This window comes from Simochromis diagramma, unplaced genomic scaffold (assembly GCF_900408965.1).
Source record: "Simochromis diagramma unplaced genomic scaffold, fSimDia1.1 OVJJ01000131.1, whole genome shotgun sequence".
Classification (NCBI taxonomy): Eukaryota; Metazoa; Chordata; class Actinopteri; order Cichliformes; family Cichlidae; genus Simochromis; species Simochromis diagramma.
The window spans coordinates 10790646-10809066 of record NW_024387200.1 but is presented as its reverse complement, the minus strand read 5'-3'; the positions used below and the strand labels follow the sequence as shown (position 1 = coordinate 10809066).

At 42.2% G+C, this 18421-nt stretch overlaps 1 protein-coding gene across 2 annotated transcripts in view; it reads right to left on the bottom strand.

Annotated features, from left to right (window-relative positions):
- The window catches only part of scube1 (signal peptide, CUB domain, EGF-like 1), a 121606-nt gene that overhangs the window by 81952 nt on the left and 21233 nt on the right, over positions 1-18421 (bottom strand). For both annotated transcript variants that reach the window (XM_040050526.1, XM_040050527.1), the window contains exon 3: positions 13516-13641. In XM_040050526.1, coding sequence (XP_039906460.1) covers positions 13516-13641 — 126 coding nt within the window. The remainder of the gene's footprint in view (positions 1-13515; positions 13642-18421) is intronic.

The window sequence follows — 18421 nt, the reverse complement described above, 5'->3', positions numbered from 1 at the left end:
TGTGTGTGTGTGTGTGTGTGTGTGTGTGAGAGAGAGAGAGAGAGAGAGAGAGAGAGAGAGAGAGAAAGAGACTTTGCATTGTGTTTAGTCTGAGGTGGGTGATGAAGTTGACGTAACGGACAGTGCAGACAGGTTACACAAACACAGGCAGAAGGAAGGACAGACAGACGAGAGGCGATGTCATACATGTTGGGAGACTGAGGGGATCAAACATGGAACTTTTCTTTCTGTTATAATTAGTGCTGTCAGTGGCAGTGCTGTTGCCCCGTGCGCGGGGCTGCACGGCGCTAACGCGTTAATGAGCTAACTGCGCTAATGCATTGACGCTGTTAATGCAGTTATGGCGTTAACGTCATTTTAACGAGATTAACGCTGACAGCACTAATTATAATTTGTCAAATATTTTCAGTGGTTGACAGGTCTGGACTTTAGGTAAGCTAAATTAGACTGTTATTAGTGAAGCTTGCTTTAAATATATATATATATATATATATATATATATATATATATATATATATATATATATATATATATATATATATATACATACATATATACCGACCAACTACCGACCAATAACCTGCCTCAGTACTACATGGAAGCTCCTGTCAGGCATCATATCGGCTAAGATGAACAGGCACATGGGTCAATACATGAGCGGGACACAGAAAGGAATTGGCAAGAATACCAGAGGCGCAAAACACCAGCTACTGGCAGACAGAACAGTCAGCCGAGACTGCAAGACCAGACTGACCAACCTGTGCACTGCCTGGATTGATTACAAGAAGGCCTATGACTCAATGCCCCACAGCTGGATACTGGAATGCCTAGAATTGTACAAGATCAATGGGACCCTAAGAGCCTTCATCAGGAACTCAATGGGGATGTGGCGTACAACACTAGAGGCCAACTCCAAGCCCATAGCACAAGTCACCATCAAGTGCGGATCTACCACGGAGATGCTCTGTCCCCACTGCTGTTCTGCATAGGCCTGAACCCCCTCAGTGAGATCATTAACAAGACTGGCTACGGATACCGACTACGGAACGGAGCAGTTGTCAGCCACCTCCTGTACATGGATGTCATCAAGCTGTATGTCAAGAGTGAACGAGACATCCCACAGGCGAATGTGAACCATGAAGAGGCCGCTAGAAAAGCTGCAACCACCAAGTACCTGCAGAGGGTCAGGCAAGTCCTGAGGAGTCAGCTGAATGGTAAGAACAAGATCCGGGCCATCAACACCTACGCCCTGCCCGTGATCAGGTATCCTGCTGGGGTAATAGGCTGGCCAAAGGAGGAGATAGAAGCCACTGACATAAAGACAAGAAAGCTCCTTACCATGCATGGAGGGTTTCACCCCAAGTCCAGCACCCTGAGGCTGTACGCTAAGCGGAAGGAAGGGGGCCGGGGACTGGTGAGTGTCAGCACCACAGTCCAGGATGAGACAACGAACATCCAAGAATACATTGGGAAGATGGCCCCAACTGACCGAGTGTTCAGTGAATACCTCAGGCAGCAGAAACCCAAGAAAGAGGAGGGAGACGAGGAACCATCATGGAAGGACAGGGCCCTGCACGGTATGTACCACCGGCAGATAGAGGAGGTGGCTGATATCCAGAAATCCTACCAGTGGCTGGACAAAGCTGGACTGAAAGACAGCACAGAGGCACTAATCATGGCAGCACAAGAACAAGCTCTGAGTACAAGATCCATAGAGGCTGGGGTCTATCACACCAGGCAAGACCCCAGGTGCAGGCTGTGTAAAGATGCTCCAGAGACAATCCAGCACATAACAGCAGGGTGCAAGATGCTAGCAGCCAAGGCATACATGGAACGCCATAGCCAAGTGGCTGGCATAGTGTACAGGAACATCTGTGCCGAGTATAACCTGGAAGTCCCGAGGTCAAAATGGGAGATGCCCCCAAGGGTGGTGGAGAATGACCGAGCTAAGATCCTGTGGGACTTCCAGATACAGACGGACAAAATGGTGGTGGCTAACCAACCGGACATAGTGGTGGTAGACAAACAGAAGAAGACGGCCGTAGTGATCGATGTAGCGGTTCCGAATGACAGCAACATCAGGAAGAAGGAACATGAGAAGCTGGAGAAATACCAAGGGCTCAGAGAAGAGCTCGAGAGGATGTGGAGGGTGAAGGTAACGGTGGTCCCCGTGGTAATCGGAGCACTAGGTGCGGTGACTCCCAAGCTAGGCGAGTGGCTCCAGCAGATCCCGGGAACAACATCGGAGATCTCTGTCCAGAAGAGCGCAGTCCTGGGAACAGCTAAGATACTGCACAGGACCCTCAAGCTCCCAGGCCTCTGGTAGAGGACCCGAGCTTGAAGGATAAACCGCCCGCAGGGGCGTGCTGGGTGTTTTATATATATATATATATATATATATATATATATATATATATATTTGCAGAATGTAGTTTAGCATTGTCCTGCTTAATAAAACAAGACTTGCCTCAGATGACAGTTAATACATTTAAGTTTATAATGTTCTACCTAGCTTACATAAATGGCAAGCAAAGCACACCATCTAACCTCATCTCAAAGCAAATAAGCCATCCACCCATATCCTTCTGCTTGTTAAAGGGCAAGAGACAGGGTACACCCAGGACAAGCTGCCTATCTTTCACTCACCAATTAACCGGACCCATCCATATCTTTGGACTGTGGGAGAAAGCCAGAGTACCATGACATGGAAGCTCCACACACACAAAAAGCCCCAGGCAGGAGCTGAACCAAGGATCTTCTTGCTATGATGAAACAGTACTAACCGCCACAGCACCTTTAAAACAGCCATATTTACTCAAATTCAGAAAGGAACACTTTGGAAAGTCTGTCATAACGAAAAGAAAAGCTGGTAATTATTTACACTTAGAAGAACCTTTCAGCTTTAGTAAAATGAACACAGCACCTTAATTTCTAATGTCAGATAAGAGAGTTCAGACAATAACTATCAAGAGACAGGTCCATAGGACCTTCACATATACCTTCCACTGAATGAACGGATCTCTTTGTGAGTTCCTGTATATTAGCATGAGACCCGCTGCTCTGCACAAACGATATACTTCTGTTCAGTATCAAATGTAAAACTCTGAGCATAGTGTGACCAGCCTGTCTGCTAGCATCTGAAACTGTGATTTTGCTAAGAGGTTTTTCCTCTTAGGTACAGGTAGGTCTTTCCTCTTGTCTCTTGCACTGTTTACTAAGGTCGCCCCCCACATGGTGTTAAAGAGAGAGGCTCTTCAGGGAACACAGAAAAACAAGAACAAGAAATGCACCAGACATGACACTCCTCTAGTTACAGAGCCCTATACTATGTTCATTTAAAGAGAGGCCATAAAAAAGAGTACATATGTGTAATATATGGACCGCTGTGTTGGTGGGAAATCATTTATATAGTTTCCAGCTTCGAAAAAGCATTTGCAAACTGGAACTCTGCCTTTGTAGTAACTGCTTGAATGACATAAACAACACAATTAGGTCATTCTAAAGATGTATTATTGGGGTGGCTGTAGAGTAAGTCAGTGACTAATCGGAAAGGTGGTGGCTCGGTGCCTAGCTTCTCCGGTCTGCATGCCCTTCGGCAAGATCCTGACCTCGTGTTGCTCTCTGATGTATCCATTGGTGTTTAAATATCAGATAGAAAGTACATAGTACTCGAGCAGTTATTTTGTGTTTAGTTTGTGTGTGCATGACATCATATGATGTCAATGATATCATATCACTAACATCATCAAATGTCCTCATGGACTACTGCTGTAGCAAGAGACTACCACAAGGTGGTTTTGACTAGTTTGGCAGGTGCTTATCTCTCTCTGAGCGTGCTAAACCACAAGATGCAATCACAAAGCTTAAACTGTGAAAAATGAAACTCCATAGACTCGACTAGACTTCAGACTTTTATTCTACTGACCTTAACTGCACTGCATTTTTACCAAATGTAGGCTACTGTAGATGGCGCATGAATGGGAGTCTAGACAAGCATTGTGTCCTGGCCTTATAAACGCATGAGCTTCCAGTAAATGCGTAAATAAAGTGGTTTAAGAATAGCACAGAAGTCACGTTGTCCTCGCTGAACCCTCAGCTTTGTTTTTATTGCACTTCCTAACACTATTTCAAGCAAATCTCATGGTTTAATGCTTGTCATAATATGACTGGTTCATTTAGTTTTCAGGCTGGAGAGGGGGAGGGAGTGAGGACAGAGAAAGAAGAACTGAAGCTGTGTCCAAGTCTAAGTGATCTCTGCCAACATTTCTGCATGAACAAAGGCCAGTTCCAAAATGCACTCGTCTGTTTTGTTTGATTGCGCTTGTGTAAACTCGTGTAAAAGTTTGTTTGGACACAGTGACAATGTGCTTCTCACATCAACTGAGAGGCTGAGGGAGGCAATTCAATTCAATTTTATGGTGCGAAATCACAACAGCTTCCTCAAGGTAATTAAGTGGGGTGAAAAACAAAATGGAAAAAGGCACGGAAAGGTAAGGGGGGTAAAGCTTGTAATTCATAGTTGCGATACAGTCATGGGGAAAAGAAAGTACACTCTCATTCAGACAGCATTAAAAATATAAAAACCAGCGGGTACATAGTGGATCCTAAAATTATCTATTTGCCATCTATCAGCATCAATATATGTAACTGCTAATAATGTACGTCTTAAAATGTAAAGAAGAGATTGCGAGAAATACCGTTCAACTTGTAACATCCTAAGTTGCATTATTTGTCCACTAGAGGGCACTCTGCAGCTTCCTTCTTGGTAACGCGTGTGGAATGCTACAAACGTAACAACCTGCTCATCTGAACAGTCAGGCAAAGCGTAAACAAGTAAATAAATAACTACACACAATAACCGTTAGAGAAATTTGTTCATGTTTTGCATATCTAAATCAATCAGTATTCTGATTTAGAATATTGGCTTTTAAAGTTTGAATTTATTGGCATCAGTCTTCCTATATCAGTCGGGCAAAAGCAAACCACATATTAACCAAAACACCTCAAACCAACAGTCAAGCACAATGAGGATGATTTTGCCTTGATTTGAAGAACGGGACATTGGCACAATCCCGTTACTGAAACCTCTGTATACCAAAGTATTCTTAATGTGAAGCCAGCTAAAACTGGGCCAAAAAACATGACAATAATCCCAGGCATGCCATCCACATCAAATCTACAAGAATCAAGGCTTTGCATGAAAGAATACCCACATAGCTCAATGAACTGAAGCAACATTGTAAAGAACTGTGATCTGAAATTCCCCGGCAATGATGTGAGAAGCTTCAAGTTACTGCTACTAAAGGTGGTTCTACAAGCCAATCATAATCATGCATTAAGGTGGCTAAGTCCCATTTAAGGTCACGAGAGAATAGCTCTTTGGTCTTTTTCGCTGTTTTTAATGTCGCTTTTCTAACAATCTGTTAATGCATATGATTCACATGTTTGTGTTCACTTGTCTGTTTGAAGTACAATCTTCCGCATTTTCCGCGCTACAAGGCGCGCTTAAAATCCTTTAATTTTCCCAAAAATCGACAGTGCGCCTTATGTATGAATTCTAGTTGTGCTTACTGACCTCAAACCGATTTCATGTGCTACACGGCGCTCAGAAATCTGTAAGAAAATGTTTTAGTACGACTTTGCTAAGCTACGAAGCCGCACCGCTTGATGGATTGTCGGAGCATTACGGCTGCTGTAGTCTGGAGCCTCGCGGAGTAATCTGGGTCCTAAACTCCGTCTTCTTCAGGTCCCAAAGTCAAACGAACACTGCGGCATCACTGAGAGTTTAAAACTGTCTACATTCTTTCATCTGTAATAAAATGATCAGCGTTGCTGCTTTACCGGGTCTTGTCCTCTAGCTCAGTTTTCAACTGGAGCCTCCTACTTCTCTTTCTCTTGTTGCTAGAGCAAAGAGAGTAGTACACACCACTGTACTCCTTTGCTCTTTTTTGCCCATTTATTAACAGGAAGTTTTGTCACCAGTTCTCAGCTGTACTATAACATGATAGAAAATTAGCATTTTAAGAGGATAAAATAATACAGTGTTCTACTAGAACCCAGGAGAGATGTTTACTGTTTCTAATATGAAATTTCCTGCTTATCTTTTCATAGGCTGGGTTTTTCAGCTGAGCTGTAGAACCTGAATAACTAAATAGCAACGTCCAGGGTGTTCCTGTCAGGGTCCTGGGTCTCCTGACCAGAGATGGGCAGTAACGCGTTACTTGTAACGCGTTACTGTAATCTGATTACTTTTTTCAGGTAACTTGACCAACACTGCTCCTGACCCAGCGTTTTCAGTTCTTTGTGATCTTTGGATTATGTCAGGTTCATTTGTGATTTATTCTATGGTTCCTAGGTTTTGATCCCCTGCCCCTCATGTTTCTCTGTGCCTTCTGTTCTGTGTTTAATCTTCTCTGCCTGTATGTTCCCCCTGTGTTGTTGCCTATGTGAGTTATTGTGCTTTGCTCCCACTCCTTGTGTTCCGTGTTTTCCTCTCCCCTTCGTGTATTTCTTCATGTTCTCTCCCTCTCTCTCTCCAGGCTGTCTGTGTACTTCCTGTGTTACGTTTAAGGTCCACATCTTGGTGTCAGCGTTTCTAGTTTCGTGTCCTCCCCGTCCTGTCAAGTGTAATTGTTCTCAGCTGTGTTCCCTGTGTGCTTCCACTTCCCTCATTACCTCCTGTGTATTTATGTCAGAGTCTCCCTCTGTTCCGTGTCGCGTCGCCCCTCATGGCTGTTTCCCTGTGTTTCCTCGCGGTTCAGTTAGTCATTTCCCAGCTTGGTTTAGTTCTGTTTTCCCCGTTCTCCTGCAACAAAGCAGTGCTTTTGAGTTTATTCCTCATGTCTCAGTGAGTTTGCGTTTGGGTCCAATCTCTGCCTGCACACAGCTGGAACATGACAGTTCCCAGGTCACTGGGATAGGCTTCAGCTCCCCTGCGACTCTGACAAGGATAAGCGCAAGAGAATGGGTTCATCTCACCAATGAGGTATCTTCCAAAGTCTTTTTATTCTCTTTTGCTGGGCAATATGTGCACTGTTAAACTTTGGAAGATGCCCAGAAAGACTTTCACAACCCAGCCTTATAAATGACTATGTACAAGTACTTTTTTACTGTGGTGCATTTCTGTGTCTTATCTGTTGGTGCAGATATTCCACCAACAGCATCTCTTCCATACATTGGAAGTTGCATGCAAGTTTGTGTTTCCCCATGCAGACCTTGTCTTTTACATGTTGGACTGCTCTGTGACACACTGTCTCTGATGACTGCCCCACTGTGCAGTCACCTCTCAGATCTCCACATGAAATAAAAAGAACTTGTCGGAACAAAAATAAACTGAAGCGAGAGCGCCAGACATTCACAGAGGGCACCGAACCATCGACACATTGAGGCCAGCTGCGTCTAAGCCAAAGCCAAATAAATAAAGTCAAAATCAAAAGAAGAAAGGAGCTGAACAGGATCACTCTTTAATCAGAACAAAATTAAGCAATCTTAAATCAATTAGAGCTCGACTCGTTGACACGGTGCATCTGGAAGACTTCCTGCAGACTCGCACACGTCTGTTGCCCTTTTTCTTTTTTCTTGGCTCACTTTTTCAAAGTGCAGTTTGTCATCCCAGGCTTCTTCAAAACACCACAAGTTTCTGAGGTTTCTGAATGTCATTCTTTGGGTCTATTAAAAACCACGAGTCGTTATTGTTTTCCACAGGCAGGCCCGGAGAGTGTGAGAAAAATGAGAAATAAATTGAGAGTGAACTTTGAAACAAACAAGCTGGATAAAAATGTTGTTTTCATATTATTCTGTTGCCCTGTGATGGTGACCAAACACCGCAGTCAACTTACCACTTCCCCGTGAGCTTTGATCATCGGCAACCTCTCCTGCTGCGAAACCACACAACCTGAACCCGAAGCTGATCGGACCTGAAGACATATGTGTCGCAGCAATCGACATTATTCGCCAAGCTATGATTAATGAGTCAGAAAGCAGAGCAGTGCCTGTTAGCGACTCTTTCACCAGTCATGGAAGACATATGACTTTAATGTACAACATCTTTGCACTTATCACAGCTGATTCAACCCACAGCACTGATATACGATGTTATGACAACTTGTAATATGAGAGCCAAGACACTATCTGTCTATGAATCAATAGTGTTCATATACAAAACGAGTGTGCAACAGAGCTGTGCGACACATTTTCTATACAGTAAATGTACACTGGAGAGTGAGACATTATAACAAATACTGTCGTTCTGGTTGATGGGCAGCACGAAGAACAAGACTGGAGCTCGGCTTAAACTGCGGTTTGATGTTAGGCCAACACGTCACTCTCCGAAAGTTCTGTTTATAGGGTTACCATGCATCACAGGGCACTATTTATCTCTTTAGCTAGCGACGACAGTAAACAAGAAGCATCACAGAGTCTCCATGAGTCAATACACAGGAACGTAAACTGCAGTGTCATATATCTTCTCAAAGTGGGCTTAATGTAGATGGATTCTATGTAACACACATCATATCTGAAGTATAAGCTAATCTTCTGGATCTTCGGTGGCCAAACAATGCTGTTCCCTTTTGGCTTTATGAGTTTTCAAATGGAAAATTCAAGGACCGCATTCCAAAATGAGATATTGTCCCACATTTGCAAAAACATCTGGGATCAGAGTAAGCCACACATCACAGGGCTACTACTAAACATGTGAGTAATCCCAACACCTTTGCCCACAAACTGACTGGATTTGTCTTGTTTGAATTCCTTGTTTTCAGCTGAACTTTAGGGAATAAAAAAGTTCAACAGAGGTCATACAGAAATGGCAAAACCACCAGGTGGGTAAAATAAATGGCAGCAGCCCAAAACAACATCATTCCATCTTGCAAATTTAGTAAATTATTTTCTGTTTCATGTTTAATTGCTGAAGACGCGTCTAATTCTATAAATATACCAGTGCCAGACCACAGTAGATACCATTTGTTGTTAAATAGTTTTTTAATGAGCAAACCATTTATAGAAACAATTAAGACATAAAAGATCTAAGAACAATTTTATAGTAAGTTATACACTTAATTTACTGTAATCGCATTACAAATGACAGAGCATTGGAAAGGCGCACGAACTGTAGATTAGAAAATCCATTTGACATTTTTATATTCTGTGTAGCAATGGTGACATCACCACAAAGGACATAACACTGCATTAAAAAGAAACTAACTTCACCGCAACCTTCACATTTCTGAAGGTCTTGCCTCTCGTCCATACATTTAACCCCAACGGTCGAAAATGTTCCAATTCAGAGAAACATTTTCATGGGCGTGACTGGTTTCTTTGGTTTCTCCATTTAAAAACAACAAACCTTTACCATCGATCACGTCCCTCACTGAGCCACTTCAGGGTGCCGCAGTAGTTTCCTAATTTATTTTCACTTTGTACGCATCTGGCAGGGAGACAAATACTGTCATTACACACCTTTGGGGTCATTTGTATATCATGGTGTTTGGGATTATTGCCCAAACATCAAAGTCCTGGTGAATGATGGGACGCGCTGAATATTTCTGTTAGTCTGTCTCAGTTGTATTCTCTTTGCTAAAGATGTGGAACAGCGTCACGTGAAAATGGGTCTGCATTTTGAAAATATGACTTTTAGTTTGAACAGTGTTTGTGTAGTAACGCTATATTTGCTTCTTCAACGAACAGAAGAACATTTCCTTATCCTCCTTTTAGCTGTAACAGGTGGCAACATGAGGGAGTAGATGAGTAACAATTAACAAACTCTCTCTCTACAGATTTATACTAAATGCAGAGAATGCCTTTTATTGTCACTATACATGTGTACAATGAGACACGGAGATACAGAGATCTCCTGCTCAGTGCAGACATGGGCTGAGGTGCACAGTTCTACAGCACATATGAACAGTGTTCAGAAATATCCAATGTACAAATATACAAAAGAAAAAACCTAGATACATACCTTTAAATACAGGCATGTATTCAGGTATACTTATAGCTGTTAGCATAGCTGTTTCTGTTCACATTTGTAGCTGCTGATGTGTTATAAGACAACGGTCAGCAAACAGAAAGATTTAGAAACATGCTAAAAACATGACAGAGAAAGATGGGAGGATAAAAAGAGCATGTCACAGATCAACAGAGGAAGCACTGGGCGAAGAGATGGAGGTAAAGAAAAACTCAAATAACAGAGTGAGAGAGGACTGTGAGGCAGAGATACTGGGCACCATCAGAGAACATGCTTTCAAAATAAAGGCATGGAATATTTATGAACAGGAGAATAAAAAGAGGGAAAAATGGCTAATCAACAAGAACAGAGAACTGAATGACAAATGACAAAATACAGAGAAAAGGACAGGAATGCAGAAATTAGGAAAGGCAAACAAGTAGCTGGTAGCGGTCTGACTGTGATCACACACATCTTGCATCTGATTTCACACTTTACTGCCTCGTTTGAACTCAGTAACCTGGTTTTAATTAGCAGCAGTTCATAACAGCCAATTTCAGTCACCATCTAATAAAACAAGTCTCGCACTGATTTCCTGTCACTGGGCTGCAAAGAGCGACCGATGACAGTTCCCACAGCAGTCAGTTGGTATCACTTGAATTAGTGGCACAAACACGTGCGGTGAAATGCCACGAACCACATGCCCTCTTTTTAAGGACGACGCAACAGCTAACCAAGCTAGCAGCACAGGATGACAAGCCAGCAGAAAATAAACAACACAAAACACAGCAACACATAATTATGGTGACAGCTTCCCACCAACCCACTGCTCCACATGTAAAACTGGCGTGTTCTCAGGGAAAATCTCTTTAACAAGCAGGGCTGCTGCCATTATGTCTCTCTCAGCCAGTCACATTTAACACATTTCAAAAGAGTTCAAGTCTAAAACCCGAAGAAACTCGTGAGAATCGATTGAAATGCAGTTCCTTTAATGACCACTAGATGCTGACTTATAATGAATTAAAAGGAATATAGAATAAGAATAGCTCGTGCAAGCACAGCACACCCTCTTAGTGTTAAATAACAAGACAATGAGGGGAGAAAAACAATGAAAACTTGGAAAGGTGTAAAGTTCTGTAGTGTGAAGAAACCTTTAGCGTGTTAGCAAGGAAGCCTGATGATGATGGAGAGGGGAAGTCCTGTTTCAAACAAGTGCAGGCTGCACCAGCACTGTCTGGGAAGTCAGTTAGTTGAATGAAAGTACTGCATTTAACTGCATAAACATTTAATATTTACAATTGATAGAGCTGGTCGTCAGCAGTGTTGGTCAAGTTACTTGAAAAAAGTAATCAGTAAGTAATTACTGATTACTTCCCCAAAAAAGTAATCCCATTACTTTACTGATTACTTATTTTCAAAAGTAATTAATTACTTAGTTACTTAGTTGCTTTTTAAAAACACGATTTACAACCTGAAGAGGTGATAAAGTGATAGATCTTTCAGCCCAATTCTACTTTTTCTACATAATCCATCATACAAAATGTAATCAAATGGAAAAGTCTCTTTTTAAAACTTGTTTTATTAGTTTTAATCTTTTAACTTTATGCATCAAGCAAAAATTTAATTATATGCAACATTCTCTGACTGGAAGAAATTAGTTTAACATTTAAACCTATTTTCTGCACATTCCAGCACATAAAATAAAATGTTTTGTGTGTTTACACTCAGTCTTTCAAATAGATGCAAGTAAAACACAGCAGAAAATAAATAAAGTCAAAGAGTCAGCAGTCCTGTTGCTCTATTTTCACCTGTAAAGCAGGAGTGGGGTAGGCGGAGGTTTACCCTGGTGCAGGTGTGCCGTGGCGGTCAGTTGAAGAATCCGCGAGTTTCTCTGTGAGTTTCCCATTACGTCGTAGCTACTCGGTGCTTGCTCGGAAGTTTAGGGGTTTTTTTCACTGTAAAAAGAAGTTTTCTTCCCACGCACAGCGGACACTAATGTTTTTGTCACTTTTTATGGAACCAAACTCAAAGTAAGGTCAGTACTTCCACGCTTTAACTGCTGCACGCTCATACTCTCTCCTGCACTCGATATATGATCCATTGTTGATCTGCACACAGCTGTTGTCACTAACGTCGCGCTCGCTTACGTCACTGTCATGAGACACTCTCGCAAAAAAATCACGGTTTTAGTAACGCAGTAACGCAGAGTTCCTACGGGAAAGTAACAGTAATCTAATTACCGTTTTTGCAATAGTAATCCCTTACTTTACTCAGTTACTTTAAAAAAGTAATCAGATTACAGTCAGAGACAGCCACACAGTGAGTATAGAGTATGATCTGAGCTAACTTACAGACATATGATAGATGTGGGTGATCACAAACACTACAAAACAAACCAGGAAGTCAACTGAAGCATCAGCCTTTCATCATAAGGCTGTTTTGTTCTTAGTTTCTGAAAATTGATCAACTTTCCTCTCTTTAATAAAAAAGGAGAAGAACTAAACGAATCGCCTTACATTAAAAATATTTGGCAGGGAGTTATTATTAATTTAAAAAAAGGTGTGTCGTGTGTTTGGTAGTGCAGTCAATGTTAAGAATGTAGCTCAATAGACAGCGTAGTTAATAATGCCTTTGACCATGTTTGTGCATGAAATTAAATTCTAATGGCAAACCTTCAACTTTAGCTTTAACTCTGCTCTATATCAGCTGTCTGAGAGTCATTCCTGTGAGGTGAATCCACAATTCAGCAGCTAGTCTCCACTGGCAGCTGCTGCCTTAGCAATCAATCTCTCACCTAGTCTCTCTAAAAGTTTAAAGAATGAGTTACAACACTTTCAAATGCCAAACATATCCCAGCAAAGACACACGAGCATCTGGAACGACTGTTCTTATGTTTCTGACGTTACTTTGTGGTCGTCAGTCAGCAGCACAGGACCGATGAGATAAAGTGTGTTTGAGCACATCCACGCAGTCCTGCATGTTACACGGGGCAGGAGAAAAAAACACAGAAGTCTAGTTGACTGCAAGTGGATAACAGAGCACTCGGCCTAAATGGTCTGATCTGTCAGTACTAAAGCACAGCCAGATATCTGCAGGAGAACTCTTCAACCCTGAGCGCCTCCCTGCAGTACACAGAAAAGAGCATAAAACAGCACAAATCATGGAAACCCTCCAACTGATGACAGAGCGACTATGCGAGCAAGGCATCCTGAGCCAGACAGGTTTAATAGGTACAAGGACAAATGTACACACACTTAAACACACATACTCGTTGTTATATCTTAGTGTGGACATCTCATTGACATAGCCGCTTACCCAAACGCTAACCACCAGAAATGAATGTCTAAACCTAATGTCTATGTCTAAACATGTACACACACACACACACACACAGATATATAGATTACCCATCATCACTAAATGATGCAGACACATACAAGATACTCAAGATGTTCTCATTTTGAACAAAGCTTAGTTATTTTGCAAAACACCACAAATGTCATTGAGGTTTGTATCCTGTTATAAGAGATGCACACGAAGGGGAATAATGCATTGAAAAATTGAGTTACCCAGACAGTTGTGTCCATCGTGGGCCAGCATGAATCCATCGTAGCACATGCACCTGTAGTTGCCTGGTATGTTGATGCATTCGTGGACACAGCCCCCATTGTAGTCATTCTCACATTCGTCCATGTCTGATGAAGACCAGAGGGCAAAGGTTAGTAATCATGCCGGCCTAAATGGTGTCAAATGAATTACAGAGCTGACGTAGCAGTTGAGTCATTAAAGCCCGGTTTCAGCGGTGTAGGCAGTCGCTCTTAATTGAAGTAAATTGAGAATAAACCTTTTTTTTTTCTATATACTGTAAAAGTAAATGTGAAAATGACCACTTTCATGAACTAAATATTGCTGTTTGAGGGGAAATGCAGAGGGTATTTTTATTAGCACTGTGAGTCAAGTTTCAAATTTGCTTTCCATTTGGTAGCTCTGGTCAATGACTCAATGCACTCTGTGTACTTAAAATCTAATAAGCTTTGTGAGTGGGCTCTCGCTCACTGCCACACCTCTTCACACAGTCTGGATGAAACTGGAACCCTTGAAACCTGAAGGCTGAATCAAGTCTGTGCATCGGTCACAGATGCTAAATGAAGTTACAGGTAACAGTATTGTATGTAAATATGTTAAAGGTGCTATGCATAGGAATATGAAGAGATGCTTCTGAGTGCCTTTACAATTTCACCATCACTGCCCTAGAGTGGATTTCCCTGGCGTGACATATCAAGTGTTCAGCTTGAGTAAAATTGTCTCGGACAGAAACAAATGAGAGTAAAGACACCAAAACAACACACAATGACAGCAAACACACACATTAGAGAGGCACTCTAATGTGTGTTGTTTGATACAGTGATTAAAACGACACACACACGTCACCATATTAGGGAAAAAAAACCCTGTTAAAAGTCTGTTCCTGCTGGTTTCTTAGGTAGCAGGAAATCCATCAACCCTGATGAGTGCCATCCTTCGAGAGTAACCCCTGAAACATCACAGTACAGCTCAGGAAGGGAGTAGTTGGTTGGGGGATGTCAGTGAGTGTTTATTCATCTGGGGATAACCACCCACCTCCATGCTGAGCCAGCAGAGGTTTTCATCGGAGCAGCTTGCAAGTGGTTGCCATGCAGAGCCACTTAAACAAACAGTCCTCCCCCTCCGTGTGAACAGCAGGAGATCTGCCGTGCAGTAGAGGAAGACCTAAGCCCAGGTCCTCCTGCTCTGTCTGTGCGACGGCTGATGCAGCACAGGTATACGTGCACTCTGATTCAGGCTGACATCTGTGCACCTTCTCTTCCTTGAGCCAAGTAGGATGCCGCCTGGATGGGTTAGTCAAAGTCATGTGCAGCCTTTCATTCTTCTTTCCTGCCTTCCTGTGTCCCAAACTCTCTCCCTTTTTATCTCGTCTCATTTTGCTCTGCTCCACACGTCTGCTGTATTATCTGCCTGTCTATCTGCCTACAGTTCATCTGACAGGTTGTATACATGAAAACAATTTAAGAGTAAATTCACTGGAAAGAACCTCATCCGTGCACCTTGCCCAATGGCCTGATGACTCAATGAAAAGAGTTTTGTGCAACTCTGAGCTAGAACTCTGTGAGCTGTGAGTGACGCAGTATTTGTTATCTCCTGTTTTCCACAGATGAGGAGTAAGAGACATACTAAACCCTTTAGTCCTTTACTTCTGTGGCTAAAACAGATCTCCAGAGACTCTTGCAACAGCCTCGTATATGAGTGCAGTCAGCAACAGCACACAGTAATAGTTGACATGCAGTGACGTGGAACCGGCAACACGACACATTACAGTAAATCAGAGAGATGCACCTAAAAACGTCCACATTTATCCTGCATGCAGGAAATGCTGTACATGTGCATTTTCACAAGTAAAAGAAAGAAGGACAAATCGTAAAAATGAAACCCTCAGCCATTCACTTCCTTTCACAAGAGTGATGTTGTGATGTTGGCTCAAGCGATCGCTTTGAAGAGTCAGACAGACATAAACATAAAGGATCCTCATCAGAGAGGTTTTACTTAATGGTTTGAAAACAATTATGACTGCCACGATCTCCACCATGAAGCATCACAGACATGTTTACCGGAAGCCAATTATGCAGACTAACACACACAAGGGCATTTTAATTCGCTTTGTTTGATCTCTGACGAAACAAGCCCATATTGTGTGTAGGTCATGGACCGCTCCAATGTGATTGTGATTATATGAGAAGATTAATATCACTGCCTAACATTCAGTCCTGTTATATGAAAAGGTAACCAGAGCCCTGTTTAAAAACTTTAAAGTGACCAAAGTACTTTAATTGAGCTATACGTGAGCACCAGCAGATTGAGTTCATTTTAAAATGAAAGAAAATGTAACAAAAAATGGGGGGAAAAATCACTCATTTAAAGAGCATGAGCTTTGTGTATACAAGCTCCTCACGGCCATCACTGGCTCATCCTAAAAGGCATTTGCAACTAATTACGCTGAGCTTGAATGGGCGTCTGTTTGGGGAAAGGTTGTTTGGACACTTTGCTGTGCTGCCAGCTCAGATGGTGTGGTTCAACACGATGTGGCACCTCCTTTGTCGTCTGCTTTTCATCTGTCAGAGACAAAGGGGAAGGTAAGGGCTACAACTAACGTTGCATATAGGGAGAAACAGCCTCAGCGCTGCGTGAGAGTGAAAAGCTGCGGGTGATTAATTGGTGTCTGTACTGTTTCAAACAGCCGGACCGAGTCTGTATCGTGGATTATGTTAAGATGGCCATATTTGAATACACGTCTTTATGGGCTTTTAAAAGCGCAGTATGCAATATCTGATGGGCATAATGACACAAAGTAAAGTGGGAGCAGGAGCTGCAATCGTTTCTGATTCACTCTTGTTGATAATTAAGGTTGAGTTTATGTTTCCAATCTAGTTAAATAGATGCAAATAATGCAGAACATCATGCACAATGCTAGCTTACCATTATAACTTGAGTCAACTACAGAGGCAGATGCTGTGCTGACAGGTGTGGGGGAGCCCGGGACTCGTACCTGCTGCCAAACTGAGCTTACTAAAAGAAACACTACAAACGCTCACAAAGCAGTGTACACAAGTGGGTAAAATAAATAACAGTATCAAGCGCCGTAATAGCCAATAAAAGGATACAATAAGACATAATATTATAAACAGGTAGTTTTAAAATGCATAAATAATAAATAAATAAACATTTTCAACACTAAGCTTGTTCAAACAATTAACTTTTCAGCTATTTTTTTAAAGAATCTACAGAGTCAGCAAAATGTAAAATGTTCCACAGCCTTGGTGTTGCAGACAGAAGGGATCTGTTCCCTGTACTCTTTAGTCTCGTACAGGGAACAACTAACTGAATCTGAGCCTGTGGATGAAGAAGCAGTAGCTGAGATAATCTGGAGCCTAGTGCTCTAATTAACACAAGAGACAACGATTTTATATGTGAGTCGAAGTGCAGAGAAGAATCAAATATTTAATTCAATTCAATTTAGTTTTATTTACACAGCAACAAATCACAACAACAGCCATTTCAAGGTGCTTTATATTGTAATGTAGACCCTACAATAACACACACAGAGAAAACCCCAACAATCGTATGACCCCCTATGAGCAGCACTTTGGCGACAGTGGGAAGGAAAAACTCCCTTTTAACAGGAAGAAACCTCCGGCAGAACCAGGCTCAGGGAGGGGCGGGGCCATCTGCTGTGATTGGTTGGGGAGAGAGAAGGAAGACAGGATTTATATAACAAGATTTCAAATGCAGGACTTAGCAGTCTTGCAAAAAGACGCAAGAGCCCGACTGTAACTCAGGAGGAGCAATAATCTCAGTCTTGTTGGTATTTTAAAAAAAAGGGTAATTGTTGGGTTTCTTTAGTAACCTGAGTCAAGCAGTGGCCGTAGACATGAGGGTTAGAAGACATATGCAGCTGAATATCATCGGCATTAAAATGATAAGGAATGCCATTAAAAGATTGAAGAATGCTAGCTAAAGGAAGCATGTAAGAAGAAAATAAGACATCAAAGGATGCACTGAGATCAAGCAGAATGATTATAGATTATAGAACAACTCTCTGCATCAGACGCCAATGTAGGACCAAAGCTGGTGCGATTCCCAGACAGGACAGACGGCTAATACAGTGGGGCAAAAAAGTATTTAGTCAGCCACCGATTGTGCAAGTTCCCCCACCTAAAATGATGACAGAGGTCAGTAATTTGCACCAGAGGTACACTTCAACTGTGAGAGACAGAATGTGAAAAAAAAATCCATGAATCCACATGGTAGGATTTGTAAAGAATTTATTCGTAAATCAGGGTGGAAAATAAGTATTTGGTCAATAACAAAAATACAACTCAATACTTTGTAACATAACCTTTGTTGGCAATAACAGAGGTCAAACGTTTACTATAGGTCTTTACCAGGTTTGCACACACAGTAGCTGGTATTTTGGCCCATTCCTCCATGCAGATCTTCTCGAGAGCAGTGATGTTTTGGAGCTGTCGCAGAGCAACACGGACTTTCAACTCCCGCCACAGATTTTCTATGGGGTTGAGGTCTGGAGACTGGCTAGGCCACTCCAGGACTTTCAAATGCTTCTTACGGAGCCACTCCTTTGTTGCCCGGGCGGTGTGTTTTGGATCATTGTCATGTTGGAAGACCCAGCCTCGTTTCATCTTCAAAGTTCTCACTGATGGAAGGAGGTTTTGGCTCAAAATCTCACGATACATGGCCCCATTCATTCTGTCCTTAACACGGATCAGTCGTCCTGTCCCCTTGGCAGAACAACAGCCCCATAGCATGATGTTTCCACCCCCATGCTTCACAGTAGGTATGGTGTTCTTGGGATGCAACTCAGTATTCTTCTTCCTCCAAACACGACGAGTTGAGTTTATACCAAAAAGTTCTACTTTGGTTTCA